The 24924-nt window shown below is 42.5% G+C and overlaps 1 protein-coding gene across 6 annotated transcripts in view; it reads left to right on the plus strand.

Moving 5' to 3' along the window:
• The window catches only part of cep192 (centrosomal protein 192), a 60146-nt gene extending 35622 nt beyond the window's left edge, over positions 1-24524 (plus strand). For 5 of the 6 annotated variants that reach the window (XM_034215882.1, XM_034215876.1, XM_034215893.1 and 2 more), the window contains 17 exons: positions 728-907; positions 1036-1296; positions 2479-2600; positions 3527-3636; positions 8360-8501; positions 11427-11517; positions 11665-11758; positions 11953-12076; positions 12332-12437; positions 12545-12773; positions 13008-13084; positions 13349-13444; positions 15064-15183; positions 16089-16201; positions 16338-16464; positions 16809-16867; positions 23179-24524. In XM_034215882.1, the coding sequence (XP_034071773.1) occupies positions 728-907; positions 1036-1296; positions 2479-2600; positions 3527-3636; positions 8360-8501; positions 11427-11517; positions 11665-11758; positions 11953-12076; positions 12332-12437; positions 12545-12773; positions 13008-13084; positions 13349-13444; positions 15064-15183; positions 16089-16201; positions 16338-16464; positions 16809-16867; positions 23179-23311 (2184 nt within the window). In that variant the 3' untranslated portion in view covers positions 23312-24524. Of the gene's footprint in view, positions 1-727; positions 908-1035; positions 1297-2478; positions 2601-3526; positions 3637-8359; positions 8502-11426; positions 11518-11664; positions 11759-11952; positions 12077-12331; positions 12438-12544; positions 12774-13007; positions 13085-13348; positions 13445-15063; positions 15184-16088; positions 16202-16337; positions 16465-16808; positions 16868-23178 lie in introns of those variants that run through there. The other variant, XR_004568895.1, reaches the window with a different exon arrangement.
• The last annotated feature ends 400 nt before the right edge of the window (positions 24525-24924 follow it).

The following is a 24924-nucleotide window of genomic DNA, read 5'->3' on the forward strand; positions in this document are numbered from 1 at the left end:
GTTTAAATGCAGGGCTTTTGTAAGAGAGTATTTGTATAGTGTAGCATGGTCTACTTGACTTATCTAACCGAAGTGATCGTAACGTTACTTTGCAAACCGTCACCCCCCCCCCCACACACACACAAAAGGACACGGTAACGTTGTGATAAACTTCAATTAATGATAACTACGGAGCTTGCTAACAGCAAGGCACAAGGCCACTTCACTCATTTAGCTAATATGTAAGATACAAATGCTGTCGAGCCCTCACTGCTTGTAAAATAAAGAGCACAAACTGACTACTTACCCGAGCCCCACTGTTCTCCATCATTTTTCTCCCGGGTTGTTCTGATCACATGATTGACAAAGCCGTGCTCTGATAGGCCAGAAGTCGGTTTGATTGCATTCGGGCTCGATTGCTTATCCTGTTTGAGTAGTCCGGATGATGCTGCATCGCAATTTTGGACATTGAATTCTATACACCGACATTTTTGACGTCGAATTTTAAACACCGAAATTGTGCATTCAAATGTTTTCACTTGAATTTTTACATTTTTATTTCACATAGGTAATTTCGGAGCAAAAAATTCAAGTAATTATTTTCAATGCTATAAATTTGGTGTCTAATAAAATTCAAAATACTTCTGTCTCTTGTTTGCTTCCATACAGAACGGCTATACAACCCTAAAAGATGATGTGACTAATGTGCTACACTGTAACACAGTATTAAAACGTGTTTCTCTTTCAGCTGCAGAGTATGTTCAGTCCTGAAGAGCGCCTGACCCGACACGGAGAGCTGTCCATTCGTCCCAGAGAAGATGTGACCGTCCACCTGCTCTTTGCTCCCACCAGAGTGGCCTGCATGTTGGCCAAACTGGAGATTAAACAGTCTGGAGTCCGGCCTTCACAGCCAGGGGTCAAATTCACTGTGAGCATGTGACCCCTGTCAGACCTGACCATTTTTACGGTCTTTTCCTGCCTCGTTTCTTTTTCATATTTTCTTCATTTCTATTGAAAGACTGGCTTTATTTAGATTCCTTTGTGTCCTATCTTCAGATTCCACTGTCGGGCTACGGTGGGACGTGCAACATCATTCTGGAGGACCAGAGAAAACAGGCCGACGGCTATGTGGCAACATTGACTGACATCGCTGTCGGTCATGTCAGTAAAGTGTGTATTTGCGTGAGGAACACTGGCTCCAGAGCAGCTTTCATCAAAGCTGTGGCCTTCTCAGATGTGCAGACACGATCAGTTATGGAACCCTCTGTCATCAGCATCGCCCCGTCACAGTTTGTGCTTAAGGAAAGGACACAAGAGGTAGCTGAGAATTTTTATTACGGATTTGAACCACACACTAGTGGTGAAAAACTGATATTCTAAATGTTTCTTAAAATAGAATAAAAAGACACCAGAATTAGTAATTATATTAATACTAATGCAATATTTAAAAAAAAAAGTATTTTCTGCGATTAATCTAATTGATATGCGCAACATTCAATAATGAACTCAAAAGTAGTGTGGCGCAATTTCATTTTAAAAATACTGCTATTTGAACAAAAATGCAGTAACATTTGGTTTGCAAACACTTTAAGGGGACCCAGAATGCACTTTTTGATGTCTTTTATACATAAGTACGTGTGTCAGGGAACGCACAAAGTGTCCGAAAATAAAACTGAATCTCGAAAAAACGGGGGTACAACGGAGCTGATCCAGATTTGCGTCCGATATTACGTAATATCGGACATGCAGACCCACGGCACTATCAGAAACAATGCCCGACTGTTTTGGATGTAATATGGTCTGTGTAGTTTGGAACATGACATGGCGTTTAATCACGGCAGCATTGAGCTGAATCTGCCAGGTAATTCTGAGCAGGCATTAGTTCCCCCTCCTCTTTTTTTGTTTTTCAAGCTAAGAACCCGAACCTGCAGTTTTCTAACGGGGCTAAAACAGAGGGATATGAGGGATGTCTAAAATGCATGATCTGTTTGGTATTTTGAGCAAAACACATAATATACATGTTTTTTATTTATTTTTATATATCTGAGACCCATAATATATGCCTAAAAATAGGAGACTTTTAAACATAAGGTGCTTTTTAACAACAGTATTCCATTTCTATTTCCCCTCCCTTTTTATTTCTTGTAGATCTCAACTTCAACATTAATTAATGTTATCAATTTTTAATGTTATCAAATTTTTATCAATTTATATTTCAAGGAGCATTGTTAAGAGTTATCAATATGGGTTAGGTGCACTGAGGACCCAGTGATCCAGAATAATGGGACAATCCCTGCACTTTAGTTTTTAATCTTTTATGTGCAGCAATTGTTCTTTTAACAAAAATATCCCTCCCACTTCTTTCAATACTAGCAGCTTCAACAAAAAGTTCCACAGCTTCAGCCATGTTGTTTGCTTTTGAAACGGTACTCCTTTTTAGTAGTTGGACATTTCTTGCAGAAATATGACCTTCTTACTAATATTTGCTTGTGTTTTCAGGTGATAACTGTACTAATAAAGTCCACTCAAAGAGAACAAGCACTATGTCAGTCGGCCAATGCAATGCTGGCTTCCGTCTGCCTGTTTTGTGGAGATGAGGTTTCCAGGCAGCAGTACAGGAGGTAAGGCCTTCAGACGCTTAGTTCAGTAAACTTGCTAAAAGAGTTATGTTGGCGTGTATGGGAGTAGTGGTAGTAGGAGGAGGAAGAATGTAGAGGAAGTTGACATTTATCAAACAAGCAGTTCCTTTAATATATTCTTTATTATTTCCACAATAACATCATAGTCACGTGTTATTTGTTATTCACAAATTAATATTTATGTGAAACTCCATAATTGTGATTGGCCCTGATGCAATTAAAGTTTTGCCTCAAACTACAGCCAATTTTTTCCATCATTCCAACTTCTGAAATAGCATAAGGCAGCTTACACTAACAAATCAACACAACTGTAGATACAGGTATACAGAATGTCATTAAGAATAAAACAAATAGCCATTAAGAAAATCCCTAAAACACATGTATTGAATCATCAACATTCATTCATTATCTCATAAGACAGGGAACAAGGTAAGGGACCGATGTTCTAACCTATGGTTCTAACACAATATTTCCTTGATAACTTTTGAGAAAAGCAACTAAATGTAAGTGTATGTAGATATACTGTTTTTCTTTCAATAAAACATGCAGTTTAGGAACATTTCCCCAAAAATAAATCAAGGACAAACTATCAAGATCCAAACAAAATACAAAACTGCAGGATATATATAGATGTAGCTTTATTTAGGAATTTCAATATTGTTGTCAATGGTTACCCAGATGGCTGAGTGAAACAGTCGATGCATTAGAGGTTCCCCTTTAATAACAAGTCGGCAAAGATGTGTCCATCTCTATGGGCCCCTGACTGTTTCTAGAACCCCTTTGCAGCTGCCCGGTTTCAACAGCTTTGAATGAATACACATTGTTTAGCAGACTTTTAAAAGCGTTTATAGTTTGTACATCCAATTCCAGATGGTTCTGCTTTTGTAAGAAAGCTGTTATCTTTTCAGATTGCTTCAGAGCAAACCGGAGGCGGTGAAGAAGGCTCTGTCTGAAAACAGTCTGCTGAAAAACATCAATTTCTATGAAACGTTTTTGGGAGAAGAAAACCTTACAGAGGGTAAGATGTCTTTATTGTGCTACTCAAACATTATATTTTCATTCTCGTCTTTAAAAAATGGCGGATATTATGTTTGGGAAAAAAAACAGTTGAAAAGAACCTCCTAGTACTGTAGATACTATAAAAGTAACAATCTGCATTGTTTTTATATTTTAGCTAATGTATTTCTGATTATTTTATTAGTAGTTATTTATACCCTGTGGTCAGTTCATCGTAAATTATATAACTGATGCTCTATACACCGAGGTAGTTCCTTTGAAAACCTTTAGAACATATATATATATACACACCTACACACATATATATATATATACACACACATATATATATATATATATATATATATACACTGAACAAAAATATAAATTGTTTTTGCTCCCATTTTTCATGAGATTCATGAGATTTTCAAAGATCTAAAACATTTTCTATATACACAAAATAACCATTTCTCTCAAATATTGTTCACACATCTGAAAAAATCTGTGATAGTGAGCACTTCTCCTTTGCCGAGATAATCCATCCCACCTCACAGGTGTGGCATATCAAGATGCTGATTAGACAGCATGATTATTGCACAGGTGTGCCTTAGGCTGGCCACAATAAAAGGCCACTCTGAAACGTGCAGTTTTGCTTTATTGGGGGGGTCCGAAAACCAGTCAGTATCTGGTGTGACCACCATTTGCCTCACGCAGTGCAACACATCTCCTTCGCATAGAGTTGATCAGGTTGTTGATGGTGGCCTGTGGAATGTTGGTCCACTCCTCTTCAATGGCTGTGCCAAGTTGCTGGATATTGGCAGGAACTGGAACACGCTGTCGTATACGCCGATCCAGAGCATCCCAAACATGCTCAATGGGTGACATGTCCGGTGAGTATGCTGGCCATGCAAGAACTGGGATGTTTTCAGCCTCCAGGAATTGTGTATAGATCCTTGCAACATAGGGCTGTGCATTATCATGCTGCAACATGAGGTGATGGTCGTGGATGAATGGCACAACAATGGGCCTCAGGATCTCGTCACGGTATCTCTGTGCATTCACAATGCCATCAATAAAATGCACCTGTGTTCGTCGTCCATAACATACGCCTGCCCATACCATAACCCCACCACCACCATGGGCCACTCGATTCACAACATTGACATCAGAAAACCGCTCACCCACACGACGCCACACACGCTATCTGCCATCTGCCCTGAACAGTGAAAACCGGGATTCATCCGTGAAGAGAACACCTCTCCAACGTGCCAGACGCCATCGAATGTCAGCATTTGCCCACTCAAGTCGGTTACGACGACGAACCGGAGTCAGGTCGAGACCCCGATGAGGACGACGAGCATGCAGATGAGCTTCCCTGAGACGGTTTCTGACAGCAGAAATTCTTTGGTTATGCAAACCGATTGTTGCAGCAGCTGTCCGAGTGGCTGCTCTCAGACGATCTTGGAGGTGAACATGCTGGATGTGGAGGTCCTGGGCTGGTGTGGTTACACGTGGTCTGCGGTTGTGAGGCCGGTTGGATGTACTGCCAAATTCTCTGAAACGCCTTTGGAGACGGCTTATGGTAGAGAAATGAACATTCAATTCACGGGCAACAGCTCTGGTGGACATTCCTGCTGTCAGCATGCCAATTGCACGCTCCCTCAAAACTTGCGACATCTGTGGCATTGTGCTGTGTGATAAAACTGAACATTTCAGAGTGGCCTTTTATTGTGGCCTGCCTAAGGCACACCTGTGCAATAATCATGCTGTCTAATCAGCATCTTGATATGCCACGTGTGAGGTGGGATGGATTATCTCGGCAAAGGAGAAGTGCTCACTTTCACAGATTTTTTTTCAGATTTGTGAACAATATTTGAGAGAAATGGTTATTTTGTGTATATAGAAAATGTTTTAGATCTTTTCATTCATCTCATGAAAAATGGGAGCAAAAACAAAAGTGTTGCATTTATATTTTTGTTCAGTGTGTGTATATATATATATATATATATATATATATCAGGGTTTCCGTTAGCTGCTAATTACCGGTTTTTAGCTGGTAAAATGTATTAAAAACCGGTAAATTCAAAACCTGCCGGTCACAATGTCCGGTAATAATTAGGGATGCTTCGATCGATTGGCCGCCGATCATTATCGGCCGATATTCACTCTTAATAGTTTGATCGGTGCTCTCTATAAAGGCCGATCAGGAGAGCTGGAATAATAATATCATTTATGCAAATGTTTGTTTATTATCATTGGAACAATGACAAATATTCTCCTGAATATTCTCAACACAACAACCTGGAACCTCTCTCACTCTCTCCCAACCCTGTGTACTTCTCTGCACTGAGCCAGTTGCTCAAACAGACATGCCTGTTTACAGTTGTCGGCTAAATGCCGCTCCTCTGTCTTCATAACAGTCAAAGCATGAGACTGAAGTTCCTAGGGTCAAAAGAATGCGCTTTGATGTGCAGTCGACACGTTGGATACGATCCGGATGATCTCACACAGTCCCTCGTCCTCCACAATGTTAATTGTCCTGCAAGCTGTAGCCACCGCCACCCATTTAGCTATCGCTGTTGAAAGCTTGCTGCTCGTAGACGCCGTGTCCAGGCGTCTCCCCGGGAAAACTTTCAAGCGCGGTCTGCAGGAGCGGGGCAGCATCAGCTGCGTGCTTGGCTTGCTGTTTAAAACACCTTTTTTTGTATCCATATTTCTCGCTAGAATCTACCACCATCCAACTAACAACGTCAAGCCTTTGGGCTCTGAAACTACGGAGCAGGCCGAGGACAAATACACATGCGCTAATCGCACGTTAAAATAATTAGTGGCCTTAAAAAAAAATGGTGTTAAAGGTGGGGTAGGTAATTTTGGAGAAACCCGCTCGAGTGCGCTAGACTTTGAAAATAACAGCTGGAAAAAATCTGCCACTTCCTTACAGAGCCCCTCCTCCAACACACACGATCGTTTGTGGTCGTGCTTTTTACAGTACTACGGCTTCCACAGATGATATTTTTGTATGGATTTTTTGTCAAAGCACTTAAGATGTTCATTGCTATCGGGATGTTAAGAACATTCCATGGAATATAACAAAAAGTGTATCTCAAGACGGTTTCTCAAACTTACCTACCCTAATAAAATATATATATATATATATATATACAGTGCATCCGGAAAGTATTCATACCCCTTAACTTTTTTCACATTTTGTTATGTTACAGCCTTATTTCAAAATGGATTAAATTATTATTTTCTACCCCATAATGACAAATAGAAAACGTTTTTAAAAGAGGTTTTCGCAAATGTTTTAAAAATAATAGAATGAAATATCACATGAACATAAGTATTCACACCCTTTGCTATGACACTGAAAATTGAGCTCAGGCGCATCCTTTTTCCACTGATCATCCTTGCGATGTTTCTATAACTTGACTGGAGTCCACCTGTAGTAAATTCAATTGATTGGACATGACTTGGAAAGGAACACACCTGTCTATATGAGGTCCCACAGTTGACAGTGCACATCAGAGCACAAACCAAGTCATGAGGTCCAAGGAATTGTCTGTAGACCTCAGAGACAGGATTGTATCAAGGCACAGATCTGGGGAAGGGTACAGAAAAATGTCGGCGCAGTGTTCCTCTGTGGAGATGGAAGAACCTTCCAGAAGGACAACCATCTCTAGCACTCCACCAATCAGGCCTTTATGGTAGAGTGGCCAGAAGGAAGCCACTCCTCGGCAAAAGGCACATGAAAGCCCACATGGAGCACCTAGAGGACTCTCAGACCATGAGAACCAAATTGTCTGGTCTGATGAAACCAAATTTGGCCTGAATGCCAAGCATCATGTCTGGAGGAAACTAGGCACAGCTCATCACCTGGCCAACACCATCCCTACAGTGAAGCATGGTGGTGGCAGCATCATGCTGTGGGGAGGTTTTTCAGCAGCAGGAACTGGGAAACCAGTCAGGATCAAGAGAAAGGTAAATGCAGCAATGTACAGGGAGATCCTTGATGAAAACCTGCTCTGGACCTCAGACTGGGGAGAAGGTTCACCTTTCAACAGGACAACGACCCTAAGCACACAGCCACGATAACAAAGGAGTGGCTTCAGGACAAGTCTGTGAATGTCCTTGAGTGCCTCAGCCAGAGCCCAGACTAGAACCGGATTGAATATCTCTGGAGAGATCTGAAAATGTCTCTGCACCGACGCTCCCCATCCAAGCTGAGGGAGCTTGAGACGATCTGCAAAGAAGAATGGGAGAAACTGCCCAAAGATATGTGTGCCAAGCGTGTAGCACCATGCTCAACAAGACTTGAGGCTGTAATTGCTGCCAAAGGTGCTTCAACAAAGTATTGAGTAAAGGTGGTGAATACTTATGTTTATGTGATATTTGTGTGTTTTTATTTTTAATTCATTTGCAAAAATTATTTTAAAACACTTTTCACTTTGTCATTATGGGGTATTGTGTGTAGAATGTTGAGTAAACTAATTAATTTAATCCAAATTGAAATAAGGCTGTAACATACAAAAATGTGGAAAAAGTGAAGGGGTATGAATACTTTCCGGATGGACTGTATATATGTATGTATGTGTGTGTGTGTATATATATATATATATGTGTATTTATAGATTATTATAAAGGTACAGAAAACATAGTAAAAGTAATAGATTTAATTTAAGAATGAAGTTGTAATACATGTCTAAAATATTGACGTTTCTAAATATATTGACCTTTTTATTAAGTCTACGACCTGCCTCAGCGGCCCAATGAAGCTCACATCTTCTATGGAAATATGAGTAAGGTAGTGGTGTCGTTGGTTGGAAGTACGAACAGTGAGCTGCTGCTGCTGCTGCCCGCTGATAAACACAGAGCAGAGACAAACAGGTACTGCCACACTCATTTCTAACATACTGATACACAAATAGATACCTGATTTAGTTTATCATTACATTACATTTAATTTAGCTGACGCTTTTATCCAAAGCGACTTACGAGTGCATTCGACCAAGAAGTTACAAACTTGAAGAAAACAGAATCATATAAGTACATTAGGTTTCATAGAGTGTAAGTGCATAGTTAGTATCTAAGTTTTGTTGTTGTTTTTTTTCATTTTATTGCGTGAAGTGGAGATGAAAGAGATGAGTTTTTAGTCTGCGCCGGAACATGTGTAAGCTTTCTGCTGTCCTGATGTCAATGGGGAGCTCATTCCACCATTTTGGAGCCAGGATAGCAAACCAACGTGTTTTTGCTGATGGGAACTTGGGTCCCCCTCGCAGCGAGGGTGCAGCGAGTCGTTTGGCTGATGCAGAGCGGAGTGCACGTGCTGGGGTGTATGGTTTAACCATGTCCTGGATGTAGGAAGGGCCAGATCCATTCACAGCATGGTGCGCAAGTACCATTGTCTTGAAGTGGATTCTAGCAGTTACCGGAAGCCAGTGAAGGGAGCGGAGGAGCAGCGTGGTGTGGGAACATTTAGGAAGGTTGAAGACCAGACGAGCCGCTGCATTCTGGATGAGCTGCAGAGGTCGGATGGCACATGCAGGTAGACCAGCCAGGAGGGAGTTGCAGTAGTCTAGGCGTGAGATGACGAGAGCCTGGACCAGAACCTGCATTGCTTTCTGGGTCAGCTGGGGACGTATCCTCCTGATGTTGTAAAGAGTGTATCTGCAGCAGCGGGTTGTAGCAGCGATGTTTGCAGTGAAGGACAGGTTGTTATCTAGGATCACACCCAGATTCCTTGCAGTCTGAGTCGGGGAAACAACAGAGGTACCAATGTTGATTGTTAGGTCAAGAGTGGGACAATCTTTTCCCGGAAGGAAAAGCAGTTCAGTCTTGTCAAGGTTGAGCTTGAGGTGGCGAGCAGACATCCACTGAGAGATGTCCGCTAGACAAGCAGAGATGTGTGCGACGACCTGGGTCTCTGAGCGGGGAAAGGACACAATCAATCGAGTATAGTCAGTGTAGCAATGGTATGAAAAATCATGCGGGCTAATGACAGATCCAAGCGAGTTTGTGTACAGAGAGAAGAGGAGGGGACTGAGAACAGAGCCCTGAGGGACCCCTGTGGGACCCCTGTAGTTAATTGACAAGTGTCGGACTCGGACCCTCTCCAAGTTACCCTGTAGGTGCGGTCTTTGAGGTATGAGGTGAGGAGGGAAAGTGCAGAGCCTGAAACTCCAAGTTCTTGGAGAGTGCGAAGGAGGATCTGATGATTCACCGTGTCGAATGCAGCAGACAGGCCCAAACGGATGATGACAGAGGAGAGGGAGGCTGCTTTAGCAGTGTGCAGTTCCTCAGAGACCACAAGGAGAGCAGTTTCTGTGGAGTGACCTGCCTTGAAACCAGACTGGTGCGGATCCAGAAGGTTGTTCTGATGGAGATAACAGGAGAGTAGTTTAAAGACAGCGCGTTCAAGTGTTTTAGACAGGAACGGGAGGAGAGAGACAGGCCTGTAGTTTATAACATCAGACGGGTTGAGAGTGGGTTTCTTTAGGAGAGGGTTTACTCTTGCCTCCTTGAGACTGTTTGGAAAGTGACCAGAAGTTAGAGAAGTGTTGATGAGATGGGAGAGAAACGGTAGAATATCAGGAGCGATAGTCTGAAGGAGGTTTGAGGGGATAGGGTCCAGAGGACAGGTGGTAGGACGGGCAGAGGTAATTAGGGTAAGAACCTCACTTGGAGAGAGAGGGGAAAAGGAGGTTAGTGTGTGGGTGAAGGGGTGGGTCTTCCACCTTTTATTCAAAGTAGTTAACAAAGTCGCTTGGAAGTAGGAAGGAGGGGCAAGGAGCTCTGGAGGGTCCAGGAGGGTGGAGAAGATAGAAAATAGTTTTTTGGGATTGGAATAGGAAGATTGGATCTTATCTTGAAAGAAAGTGATTTTTGTCCGAGAGATCGAAGCAGAGAAAGAGGAGAGGAGAGCCTGATAGGTTAGGAGGTTGTCATTGTGTTTGGATTTCCACTGTTTCCGCTCAGCTGCCCGAAGGATGGTTCTATTAGCACGCAGTGCATCATTTAGCCAGGGAGCAGGAGGGGACTGACGAGCCTGCCGAGATGTGAGAGGACAGAGAGAGTCCAGAGAGGATGAGAGAGTAGAGAGGAGAGTTTCTGCAGCAGAGTTTGGAGGAAGGAGTTGGAACGAGTCAGAGGAAGGGAGGGCTGAGAGCACCGATGAGGCAAAGGGGGAGAGGGAACGAAGGTTCCGGCGGACAGGTGCAGAATTGGAAGAGATTAGTTTGTTATGTTTGGAAAGGGATAGAGAGAATGAAATGAAGAAGTGATCGGATGTGTGTAGCGGGTTTACAGAGAGGTTAGAAGTAGAGCAGTTCCTTGAGAATATGAGATCAAGGACATTGCCAGCTTTATGAGTTGGTGGGGATGGAGACAGTGAGAAAGCAAAGGCGGTTAAAAGAGATGTTAGTTCAGATGTCTTCCCTGTCTGGAGGTTGAAGTCTCCGAGAAGTACAGTAGGAGGGCCAGTTTCAGGGATGTGTGAGAGGAGATTATCTAATTCCTCCAAGAAGTCCCCCAAGGCGCCTGGTGGACGGTAGAGAACAACAATGGTTAATTGTATAGGATGGGTTATAGTAACGGCATGTAAATTCAAAGGAGGAATGCTTTTCCGTTATACATTTATCTCATCCATTTGGGATGTACATGGCTTTAGCATACACTCTACTTAAGACACACACTGATTTGGAAATAGAAATACTGTCTGTTCATAGGTCTGTACATTATTTATGGGGAACGCATTTAAATGAAATATATCACCTTGGCCACAGTTGTTTTTGTTGTTTATTTTGTGATTTCCAGTGCTTTGACAAATGGCAATGTGTCTCTGGACGTGCTGCCAGTGAAAGGTCCCCAAGGTCCAGCACTGAGAGTGGCAGAGACAACCTTAAAGGTACCATAAGGCTTCTTTAAGGATACCTCTTTAATGATGATCTGAGTGTTGAATATCTATGTGCTGTTTCTACTGTATGACATTTTTTTTTTTTTTACATTTAAAAAAAATCTGCATATGGCATAACATATATTTTTTTCAATGCAGAGTGTCCCTCCACAGGCTTCAGAGCCATTACACAGGCGGTCTGAGTCCTGGACCCTCCACCCAGAACAACTTGTCCTTGCAGCTCCCACCATTAGTAAGTAGGAAATATATATGTTAAAAGCATATTGTGTGAACTTTTAACAGCTTTTTTTTAAATTGCACTACAGATTTTGAGTATGATTGGTGAAGCAAGTTACTCTAAAGTTAAACCATAGGTTTATGATTCTGCATCAGAGAGTTATTGGTACACAGTGGGACACATTTGTTTTTTACTGTTGTTGTTTGTAGATGGTGCGGCCTCCACTAGTCAGGTTCAGATCTGGAACAATACTTCCAGAGAGCTGAGCTTCGATCTGTCCTGGCCCGCTCACTGCCTCACCATCACCCCTCAGCATGGAGTTATTGAGCCTCAGTAAGAATACACATTGTTGTTCGATCAAAATATTGGTTATGGTAAAAGCAAAGCTATTGGGTTAGAATTAGAGCCCATGTATTTAATGCGACAATTTGTTATGTTTGTACTTACCACACTATGTCAACAGAGCTTCAATAAACAACTAATTACAAAGAGAAAATCCAATGCTAATGTTATCCTCTGTCACTGTGTGTATATGTGATTGGAATTATTCCATTTGTGTCCTGTTTTTATGTCATTTTAAAAAAAAAGGTGCCACCTACAGATTTTGATCAGCCCCAACCCCTCACTAGCAACTAAATCTACCCTGCTGCCATGGAGTGGACAGATTTATGTCCAGTGCGACAGTCAGCAGAAGGTATGGAACACTTGGGACACACCGCTTTATAAACCTCAAGACAACTCAGGCATGCATCGCTGTGAGAACCTAAGACCTGAATGTGTGTGTTGTGACTGTTGTTTCAGTTGATTAAGGTCCAGATTCGTGGGGACCTGGCTTTGGATGTGTCCGCAGCCCCAGCAGACTCCACTCTGTCAGCCCTGCCTGCTCAGGCTGCCACTCCAGTGCTGACTGTGCCCAGACTCACTGTCCAGCCGTCACTACCCCAGCACACCCCACAGGCTCCTCTAGCCCTGCTGGAGATCAGCAACAAGACCATCATGTTCCCCAGCACTCCTTCAGGGGAAACATCAGGTTTGGAGGAGGCTGACCGCAGCTCAAACTTTTCTGTCTTCTACATCTGGGTTTGAGTGTTACAGCAGCATGTTGTTGGCAATCTGAGCAGCCTTAAAACAATGATTTAGAAGCCTGATAATGTGAAAACGGTTTCAAATCTTCAGACTAATGTGGTTCTCAGTAATACTCTGTAGGCAGCATACTATGTATTGTGTATCTGTCGGAGACTTATACTCTGTTTTTCTACTTCAGAGGCCCAGCTGGAGGTGCAGAATGGCAAAGTGGAAGTGAGGTGGTACCTGTCATCATTTGCTCCTCCATATGTCAAGGTGCTTTTTCTTTTTACAATTTATTTCTTCTGTCAACTCTTCAAGAATCAGCGGCTTTAACTTGTTAGTTTATTTATTTTCTTTTTTCCTTTAGTTAGTCTCTGTGTATCCAAAAGATCCATCATTTGTTTCATGATTCACTTTGGTATTGGGTTTATCTTGTAAGTTTCGCTGGATGTTGTTGCTCAAACATCCAACTGTGTCTTTTTACCGGGCATTGAGTGAAAGCAGTGACTCAGGCTGTAGTCTCTTTTCTCTCCACAGGGGGTTGACAACACAGGAGATGTTTACCGGGCCACTTACACTGCCTTTAGATGCTCCGGGGCCTCAGGCACTCTGGGGGCCCATGAGAAGATGCAGGTAGGCAATCGTAACCAATTAGAGTTGTCTGTAAATTGTATAGAGTGTTAGGGATTAATTTTGTCTTTACTCCTAACGGTGTGTCCACACAGCAGCTTTGACCAAATCTTGAAAATCCTGGAGCTGGGCGTGTCTGACAGCTTGGGGATTTCGCGACCAACAACCAATCACATGAATATCACATGAATATCCCGCCCCCGACATACAAAGCAAAAATACCCGGTTCTTCTACACTATTGTCAAATAGGAAGGGCTATGATGAACATTTATTTTTTTAACATTTTGAACATTTATGAGATTAATGTTTATGGTGCTATTTTATGCTACATTCCATGCTGGCTAATGATACTGTCTATGCTTGCTAGCAACGAAGTAAACTAGCAACGAAGTAAACTGGATATAAAATCCCCAAACAAGCGAAAACCTACCAGTTTCACCCACTGTCTCTGCCACCTCCCTCCATGCCTGGTTCCTCCGGTTTGTATCCCGGTAAGTAAATAGGGACTGGTCATAAAGAACCGGGTGATTTGCTACTGCAATAACTAAGTTCTCCTCCATTTTTGTGGAATATAGAAATGAACTGCGGGTCTGGTTCTCCCAGCTTGCACGCGGTTTGATTGGCTAGCGCTTGAACTGTCAGATTTGCATAAACGGATCTGATTGGCTGTCGCTTCCAGCTCAGCCTCAAAAGTTGAACATTGTTCAACTTTGGAATCCTGAACATCCTGAAAATCCTGGAAATCTTCGCCTCGCCCCCCCACAATGCAGTTCGGCGACAAGCGAGGGAAAGTGACGTCATCCCCATTCAAAGTCAATGGGCGGAGACGCGCTGGAAGCGGTGGACAAATCGCCAAAAGCTGCTGTGTGTACGGGCCGTTAGTGTCAAAGAATAATTCTCCTTACTCCTAAGATATTTGACCTTTCGGCCTGTTGACGTTTTACGACGAAGCCGAAGTCTGTTATCTGTCTTAAGGAATGGGAACTGTCAGCTATTGCTGACATTATGAGTTTTATGACCGGTCAACTCTCGGTCACAAGAGCCATAGAGTCAGATAAAGTGATTCAGTGCCCCCCAGGTGTTCACAGATGCTTTCCCCAATATGGGGGTTGACTCTGAGTGAAGCTAATTAAAGGTCTGCCAAGAGGAGAAGGGATTCAGAATTGACATGGCAACCCACCGGTGCAGTCAGAACTTTCTGCTGCTGTGACTTGTGATATGAATTCTCCGGCCGATGCTTGTAATAAACTGCCAGTGTTTGACATCAGAACTCCTGCTCGTCCCGTGTCTCTCTGAGTCCTGACTCTCCATTGCTACAGAAGTTTCCCTTACATAGAGTACTTTATTTTACAAGGATGGGACAACATTGACTGCTTATGTTGTGGGTTTCTAGACAAATATATTGTGATCCTGGCCAATCTTGGGTAGGAATAACCAATACTAACCCATACTTCATTTACAACAGCTACTTTTATTTAATGGGGGCCAGCTTAGGTTATGTTATATCAAGTTAAACAAATTATGATTATATTTCTTTTAAGCGTTTTGTTGGTTAATGTGTATAGCAATAATAGATGTGGCTTAATCTATTCTGACTGTTCTTGTTTTCTTGCTCTTCCAGGTGCCTATTACTTTTCTGCCCAGGGACAGAGGGGACTATGCCCAGTTCTGGGACTTGGAGTGCCACCCTGTGTCTGAGCCTCAGCAGAAAACCAGAATCCGCTTCCAACTCTGTGGCACTGTGAGGACTTATTTTAAGTTATGCCATACTAAATAGAGAAAAATGGGCTTCTGTAGTAAAGGACAACGTGTTTTATGTTGGACGTTTCATTTAGCTTGAAATACGGTTATCCAAATGACTGTTCAAAATTACTTGAGTGTCAATCTTCCTTTTTTATTCTTTCTTTTTTTTTTATGTTGATGTATTGCTAGCAAACCTTAGGAGACAGATATGTCAATATTTTTGCGCTATTACCTTAATCTGTTTCTGTAGTACCTTGAATATGGTTTAGTAGTGTTGGTGGCAGAACGAACAAATGGAAAAGTGTGTTGTGAGATAGTAAGCAGACCCCCCCCCTGCTGAGATGAACCTGCAGGCTTTGCATGTGCGCCGCTTTAATGTGAAGTGTTGTGACAGACCCAGTTAACTAAAGAGCACACATACACAGCTAGAGGGATGTCAGATAGATGGCTCCACATAAGTAGGTTAAGTGGCTATGATGTAAGGGCTTTTGTTGTTATTGCCTTATGTCTTACATGCAGTCTTAAAGTGGAGTGCAACATCCTGCAGAGTGTTAAATGCTAATCTGTGACTACAGGCTGCAATACAGTGGGATGTGGAACTGAATATGTAAAATGTTTCACATTTGGTTTTTATCAGGTGTGTGTGTATGTGTGTGTGTGTGTGTGTGTGTGTGTGTGTGTGTGTGTGTGTGTGTGTGTGTGTGTGTGTGTGTGTGTGTGTGTGTGTGTGTGTGTGTGTGTGTGTGTGTGTGTGTGTGTGTACACAAATATTGCTCTGTTTCAGCTATTATTGGCAGCTTAGCCGTGTGGAGAAGGAGATGCTATGTGTTCCCCTAAGTGTTCTGTGCTGCTTTGCCCCGATATATTTGATTCCCTGTCTTATGTAATATTGTGTGTGTAAAGGGAGTAAAGTCTGGAACAGTGGCAGGACCACAGGAAGGAGACTGCTCTCTGGTGAAGACGGAGGCTACAGTGAAGAGCAGGAAGAGAGCTGATGCTTCTGCAGGCAAAACCAGGTGAGTCCACTCCAATAGTCCTTTTGCTTGTGAAGGTCTGTAACTGTAGGAAGTAGCAGCCATGCTTTAGAGTAGGTTTCTCATCTTGAGGTGACGGTTCTGCTTTCTCCTTAATCCCATAATGTATAATTGTCAGTGAGGAGGAGGCCGTGCGGAGGGGTGTGTATTCCCAACAGGATCTCTACACCTTCCCAGTGACACGGGTGGGTGAATCCAGCACTCTGAAGGTCAACATCCGCAACAACTCATCCGACACACATGAGGTGAGGTTGCCTGTTTTGAAGATGACATGAGAGAAACATTTTTCCTGTCTCATTTACTGCAGCAGAAATTGAAATATATATATTTGCTTGAAGGCAATTGGACCGTCTTTGGTTTCAGTAGTTTCTGGAGATGCAAACAGGTTAAATGGATTAAAAATCAGAAGAAAGTGAGAGGAACAGTGCTTTATACTAACTCGCATTGTGGACACTGTTTTTCCACACGTCTATACTTGCATGACTCTTGACTTGTACTGAATGATAAATGTCAAACCTAAATAAATAATCGTAATTATGTTTTGCATGGATTTGATGTTTGATGTGTGGCTTCTCTAATTGACTTGCAGCTGACATTTGTAAACCCTATGGAACCCTTCCACATCAAGCATTCCAAATATTCTCTGAGGTGAGTCCAATGGTCATTATCCCCGACTTCTTTCTGCATTTTCATAGTGTTACGCCCCGGTCTAGGGGAACCTAGGCGTAGCTTAAAATCGCACACTCGTCCCACTCTTCCCACTCCCAAGAAAAAGTCAGTACACAGACGACATGTGTGTCCAGGGTCATAACAATAGTAGACAGGTGAAGCATTAGGAATCCATCTTTATTTTAAGTACCTTCTCCTGTTTTTACTTGTTACTGTGCTTCCATGTTAGGGTTGTTGTGGTAATCTGTTAGAGATGTTTTTGTTATGTAGATTGTTTCATGCAACAAAATAGGAATAGTAAATACTATGTGAAACTTAGTTTGTTTAATGTTATCTTCCCATTGTGACTGTTCACTGTGGGAGGTTCTGTGAGATCTTGGGAGCTAGAGGATAATGTTTCTAATAGGGCTGTCAAACGATTAAACATTTTAATCAGATTAATCACAGCTTAAAAATTAATTAATCATGATTAATCACCATTCGAACTATGTCCAAAATATGCCATTTCTTTATGTATATTGTTGTGGGAATGGAAAGATAAATGAAAGAAGGCGGATATATCCATTTAACATACAGTATGTAAAATAAAATGTTATAATAAACCTATATTATAACATTTTATCTGTGTGTCAAAATGAAAGACAGCCCACACACCTATCAATCATCAAACCGTGGGGTCTTAATTCATTACGTGTTGATTTCTATCAACGGGGGAGTACTTCAGGAAAGTCGACGGGGGGGGGGCTAGTGGAGTACTTCGTGACCACAGAGTGTGAACGTTGTGATCAGCTGTTTTAGCGCAGTTCTCCAGTGAAGGAGGGGAGTCTCCCTCCGCAGCCGGTTGGCGTAGTTTTGGCACAATTTCGTTGTACAGACCGACGTTAACAGCAGCCCTGTCTGTGCACACGGAGACCGACTCTGTCGTCCGGTGATCTAACCACCTTCTGGAAAAGCTTCACAAGTACGTCGGTACGCAAATGCGCTTTGTGACACAAGTGACGGTACGCATTTCAGAGAGATTACGCACATAACCTGCGTACCAGTTATGTGTTACCTGTACTACAGCAAAAGTATTCTCCGTCGGGACTTCCTGCAACAACACCACGCCGTTATCTTGATTCTGATTGGCCAGAAGACATTATCAAAGATGTTCTATTGAGAAGACGATCACTACGTGACAAAAGTTTTCAAAACCGTTTCTGGGGCCTCATTTATAAAGGGATATACGCTCAAAAAATGGCGTACGCCAGTTTCTACGCAATGTTTGCGATTTATAAAATACTAACTTGACGGGAAAATGTGCGGTCCTCCACGCAAACTCTAACCCATGCGTACGCACTAAGCACAAAAACGGGAGAGACGAGAAACTGCGACACCGTTGGCAGAAGGAAGAATGGAGAGAAATGTGTGGAAATAATACCATAAACAAAATGTTACCTCTCATTTATCATATATGAAGAATTCATTTTCAAACATTGATTAAAGCCAATCTTAAAATGATTAAACAAACGCCTGTTTGAGACTCCTCAGTGCACACAAAAACATAACTTGGAGAAATAAATAAATACGGATATGTTATTTAAAACCACCTCGAATATGTTGTGTTAATGTTAAGAAATGTTTTCTCATAAATGATGCGGTAAGCAGGAGGACAGAATTACGTCTAAACTGACGCCGTTTTGCATTTCTATAGGTTGTAGATACGAGCATGGTTTTATATACTATCACGTTTAATCGTGTTTTATGCCGTTTGCCAAGACTTGATAAGTCGCTCGTAAAACACAGGAGGTATGGAAACTAAGAACACCATGTGGTAAATTGAACAGCTAATATAACACAACACATTAGTTGTATTTCCTTTAACTGGTGGATATAGGGTTGCTGCGGGGAGGGGGGGGGGGGGGGTTGAGACCACAGGCTGCAGTGGAGACGCTGCGCACAGCTGATCGACAGCTGGGACACAAACCACCAAATACAAAAACATAATTCAGATCCAGTCGTCATGACTCCACTCCGGAGGGATTCCCCATTCACTTCTTACAGTTTCTCATCAAGGGGGGGGTCTCCTGTCCCCGGTACAAACACACTGCCTGAGGAAGGCTATGTGTATTGTTTTTGTCATTAACCTTTTTCGGGCCAGTTATTTATTTATTTAGGTGACGATCCGACCTCCATGCTGCTTCTCTGGTTCAAACTGCATCCACCAAACAATATGATTTATCTCCACCTCCCCAAAATAACCAGAATCTGACACGGTGTGAGATGTCTTTTTTAGCTGTTCTGTCGTCATTTCCTGCGATCTTCTTCATAAAGTCAGTCAAAATGAATGAATGGGCGTTTCTTTGACTATTTATAGGCAAATATGGGCGTTACGTGAAGCCCGCAGAAGCTGCACCGCATTTCGAGTCGGTTGTGATTTATAAAGGGAAACCGGCGTAGGAAGTGCTGTACGCTTGGTGAATCGGAAAATGTCGAAAATTTCTGTACCTATTTTTTGGATTTCTACTACGTAAGCAACCTTCCCACGTGAATCCTATGCACGCCGTTATAAATGAGGCCCCTGGTCTTCGGTATTTCCAGACAAGTGGCTACTGAAATCAATCTGACTAACTACTGTCTGTGCAATTCTCTGCGCGAGTTGGCGGACTTTATTTTGCTTACTTTAACATCATTTTTCATGGTGGGGCTAAGCCATTTCTTGGTATGGGTGTAGCCTACCCCAGCCATACCCTGGCGCTGCCACTGGTGGGATGTATGGGGCGGGCCATTCTGCACATGCGTTAAATGCGTTAAATATTTTAACGCAATTAATTCAAAAAATTCATTACCGCCGTTAACGCGATAATTTTGACAGCATTAGTTTCTAAACATAGTACACACCTGGGAGAGTACTGATGTAATGCCTAACTAAAGCCGTTAGGAGGGGTTGCCTGCTGTGCTTTGCTGATGAGGGACTGTGTTCAGAATGGCCACAACGCATGTTTTGAATTGGGAGAAGCAATCCAAAAGTGGAATGGGGAACAAACAAATCCAACCTGATTTTCACCAAAAATGAAAACCGTGTGTGTGTGTGGACCCGGCATGTTCTCTCTCATGTTCTCTCATTACCCTGGCCAACTTGGGGCCCCAAGCGACATTGTGAGATGAGGCCCCCCCAACCGACAGGAGTGAAAAAAAAATGTTTTTGGAAACAAATTAGGCTACTTTGCAAATATAATTCCTGTTTATTATTATTATCAACACTTTTTTATGCAGTGAGGTAAATGGTTGTTGCATGTATGTCGTTCAGTATGCGTTTACAGGTGAATACGTCTGCATTTCCTGCCAAATACTAGCCTCAAAAAGATTAAAATATAATTAATGCAAATAAACAACTTCTACTAATAATAATAATCATAATCAATTCAATAATAAAAATACTATATTGTTTTATTATAATATAGTTGTAATATAGTCAAGACAAAACATGCTTATGACATGCTCAAAAACTGATATTTCTTAAATCTGTATTAAAATGTAATTCCCTCTGTCAGCAATGTATCAACAACTACACACACATTTCTATCAGTATTTCTCTGTGTTGTGGTTGACATGATGATGGCTGTTAGGAGTTAAGGGGAGAGGCTGAGCATCAGCATGAAATGTGCAAATTGACATAAAAATGAATATAAGGGGGAAAAATGCTCCATGTTTTTTAGGCTGTAAACTTTAACTGTTATGTAAGCCAACTAGACAGACAGTGTATCACTCTTCCTCCTGTACATTAGCAGATAAAAGGCATCACATACTTGAATGAATGTTAAATAAAGAATGCTGGAAATAACTGCATCTCCATTAGCCTGTATGCTCTGCAGAGACTGCCTTCTTCATGTCGTGAATTGCAGCTGATGTTTTAATATGGCAATTTGACTTATACAACATTTGCAAGTTGTACATTTGACTCAAACAATAACCCACCTTCGAGTGATGCTCTAGTTCAGGGGTACTCAAATACAAATCTTAAAGGTCCAAAATAAATGTTTCAATAAGACAAAGGTCCGTTTATTACGGTCATTCAAACTTTTAAACAATTGCAACAAGATTCTTAACACGAGGTTGCAAAAACAAAAATAATCTGTATGCAGCAGTTTTCATTGTTATTGTGTCTGTGCTTGACCCCTCAGAGACGCAGTGTAAGAGCTGCACAGTTATGAATAAAGGCAGCTGCACCCTCTTTCATTCAGCATTCCCATTATTGCTTTATAAATGTCTTGCCCCCTTGTGCGTCCACTGAGGTTCGTCAGGCCCAACACATCTTCAACAAACTCCCCCTTTGCCTCATCATAAAAACTCACAAACACCAGCAACTGAGCATTGTCAGTGGTGTCAGTGGACTCACCCACAGCTAAGGAAATGCACTGTGCATTTTTTATTCCATCACAAAGCTGAAGAATCAAATCACCAGCCAGTATTTATGTTCTTCTGGTTGCTGTGGAATCTGAGAGGGGGATTTGCTTGATTTGACCTGTAATTTCCTCTTTTTGTTTGCCTTCAACATGGTCTCCATCACTTCAGTCATGCATTCTTTTATACTGCAGTTATGATCCAGTGGAAAGTCCTTACCTACTGGCCTAGTTCAATCAAAGTGGTTACTTTTTTTTGTCTGGGCAGTGTAGTTTTACACACCGTCTGATTTGACTTTCTCAGGACTTAAAACAGTTTTTTGGGGGCAGACCGCCTCAAAGAAAAAAATATATTTACACACGTAAGGTCATCATCTTAATAGTTGTGTATGCTCATCCGTGAGCAGAGCATCAAGTTGACATGTCTATTACAGCTGAATGCGGCGATTACCATTTTGTTCAGCAAAACGCCTCACAAACGTATTAAGATCAACAGCTTTAGTGCGTTTTGATTCAATGCTGAGTGCAGCCAAACTGACAGTCTCTTCTCTGTCAGACCGCAAATACCTCATTCCTTCAGCGCTTGGGTCCGAATGCTTCTCGTTTTGCGCCGTCCAGTTCAAAATGAAATCGCCGCCAATCGTATATCCACGCTCGCGCCAGGACCGGGGGAGGGGTTACATGACGTGCATCTTGTGCTGCATTCACTTGCACTCGGACATTAGAGACTTTCTCTCATAAATGTCCGATGAGCTACAACTTTTCTTTCAAAAACAAAGCTGCCAACTGGGGTGGCAGCTGGGGTGGCAAGGCCTATTTTTAGGGTGTCAGTTGCCAACCCGGTAGGTGAAACTAGGCTACTAGCTACAGTACAGATGGAACTAGATGAGCTGTTAACTCTCGCTCTGAATTTTTTTTTTTTAAATTCTCGCTCTGACTCAGACAGGTTGAAAGAGACGCACACATTTTTCCCACCCGCATTCCGCGAAGACCCGCCCTACTGTGCCTCTGATTCGTAGATTGTTTGGGGGAAAAAAACGCTGACTGGATGCTGAATGTGATTGGACCAAAGCGTTGACACACACAGGTGGAACACAGTGGAACAGTCAGACATGCAGAGCGCTGTTTGCAGTGGACATAGCGGAGCATTTTTACTCGTTGCGAATGCGGTGTGGCGATGTCTCACATATAATACAGAGAGATAATACATATGAAAAGTATAATTTGCTCAGAGTCCGGAGATAGTGGTGGTTCGATCCGGACCGGAGTCCATAGTTTGAGGATGCCTGCTCTAGTTTCTTCATGTTTTGTTTTTTTCCCCCTCTTGCTTGCGCCGGACTGAAACTGTCTTTTCACCGACATCTCTTCACCTGCACTAGTGGCCGTATCAAAGCCGTGATTGGTCAGATGTCGATTCATTAAAACGGTGTCGGGTTACAGACGTGCTCCCCTTGTCACCTCTCACTCTCGCGTGTCAGCCGGGGGTGCGCGGAGAACTGAGCGGAGAACTGCGCACAGCAGCTGAGGCCCTCTGGGCAAGGCGGGGCCCCATGCAGCCTGCGTGATTGGCCTGTAGGGAGGGGCGGCCCTGCTCATTACCACCACATGTGCCCTTGAAGCCCGAGTTATTGTGTATTTATCATGCCATACCATTTTGTGTGCATGCATGTAGACCATGCTGGAACATGTTCCTTTATGAATACAGTGTTTTAAAGTTGAATTGAAGTCTAGCAAGTCATGATTCATAAAGGAAAATCCTAAGTACTTGATTTTAGTTTTGTGATTTGCGTGTACATCTGTGCTGGTGCATGTGACATATTCATGCTCAACATTTAATATAAAAAATAATTGTCTACTGTCCATAATTTAACTGGCCAATAACAGCTCTTCTCCTTTCCCACCCATTAGATCACAACACTATCTGAAGCTACCTGTCCAGTTCAAGCCCAGTACTGCAGGCACAGAGGCTGGTGTGCTGCTCATCCAGTCAGAAACAAGTGGAAGGCTTGTGATACAGCTGACCGGTGAGGCATCGCCTTGAACCTATGACACTTCCTCATGCTGGCTGGCTGGCTGGATTTGGAGGGATGCCATCATCATATTTTGAAGTTAGCTATATGGCTCCTCTGATGTGTTTTGGAATATTTGCTGATGAACTGGAGATGACTGAGCCTCTGCTGCCAACACAGAGCCTTCTGCCTCAGAATGTGGCACAGGTGTCCTCAGCTCGGTGTCCTCCTCGGCCCATGAACAATGATGAGGTCTGAAGCTGAGTGATTTGGCCTGACTGGCTCACAATTAGTCTGCACAACTATGACATTTCACAGAGCGAATGATGGTTGTCCCTTCATTGTGGATCTGGTATTTGCCTCATCACCGAGTCATGTCATAAGTCAGATTGTCAGACAGTTAGACATTACTGGTTGGGATACGTTAGGCACTACTTGGAGTTGTTTACACAGAATGTCTTTGTCTCTGATTTGATTCTTTCAATTTGCGATGTTGCACAGTATTAATGTGAAAAAGGCTAAATTAATTTCTTGTAACCTTGTGATAGTAAGACTACTGGGATTTATGAATTCTGCTTTTTCAAAAATGTCAAATGTAAGTCTACATTGCAGATGGCTTCTCATCCTGTGGAGGCCACCTGCACAGTGGCCTTCATCAGCCCCATGTGTTGACTTCCCAGCATCTTCCAAGACTCCTTCCAAACAGTCCAGATGTATTTAATTTGGACCTGATCAGTGACGCTCACAGCAATTTTCGAATGGTTAATGATTGTTATTACATGCTAACAGAGTTTCATCTGGCGGGGGGTTTTGTTCGGCAGCTTGCCAGGGCTGCTTAGGTTGGTTACCATGGCAAAACAGTGTTAATCACAGTTCCAGTCACAAAACATTACCTCCCAATTTCCTCTTATGGCTCTGGGGCAAATGTTAAAAATTGCCTGGGATATTGGATACACATCCATTGTTGATTTTGGAGCTCAAATGGCTAAACATTTCATCTTCATGAGGATGAGTGGTCAACCTTTGACATGCCTCGCACTGTCAACCCTAAGGAAGTGAATAACACTAGAGATGAGCATTATTTTCCTGCTAGTAGACCTTTAAAGTCTTCTTAGTCTTATTTTCAAAGGCAGCGCTCAACATCCCCTGACAACAACCCTGAAACATTTAGATTTACAATTTGCACATGCATTAAATAGAATATATTGTATGTTTACATTTTGAATAAAGTTTTGTCTTAAAAAAGGTTGTCTGTTTGTAAGTAGCAAAGATTGGGGGCGTAAAAATAAGACTGGTAGCTTTCCGTTTATCTGACTGGGCTCTGCTTGTGTTGTTTAGAGCAGTGGTTCCCAAACGGTGTGCCGCGGCACACTGGTGTGCCGTGAGGCAAGTCCGGGTGTGCCGTGGGATTTTGTGCCAACCATACGTTATTATTGCAATATACAACTACACAAAAATAATAATTGTTTTATTTACTATAATATCAGTCCACATCATTGCGCGTCCACATCTCCACGTGCAGTGCTGCATAAACATGGCTGAGTCAGCGATAGCTTTCGAGAGGTGGAGGTATGCCCATTACTTTGAGGTCGTCCGAAGAATAGACAGGAATGTGACGGTGAGGTGCAAACTGTGTCCAGGCCAG

The sequence above is a fragment of the Gymnodraco acuticeps genome, unplaced genomic scaffold, assembly GCF_902827175.1.
Source record: "Gymnodraco acuticeps unplaced genomic scaffold, fGymAcu1.1, whole genome shotgun sequence".
Lineage (NCBI taxonomy): Eukaryota > Metazoa > Chordata > Actinopteri > Perciformes > Bathydraconidae > Gymnodraco > Gymnodraco acuticeps.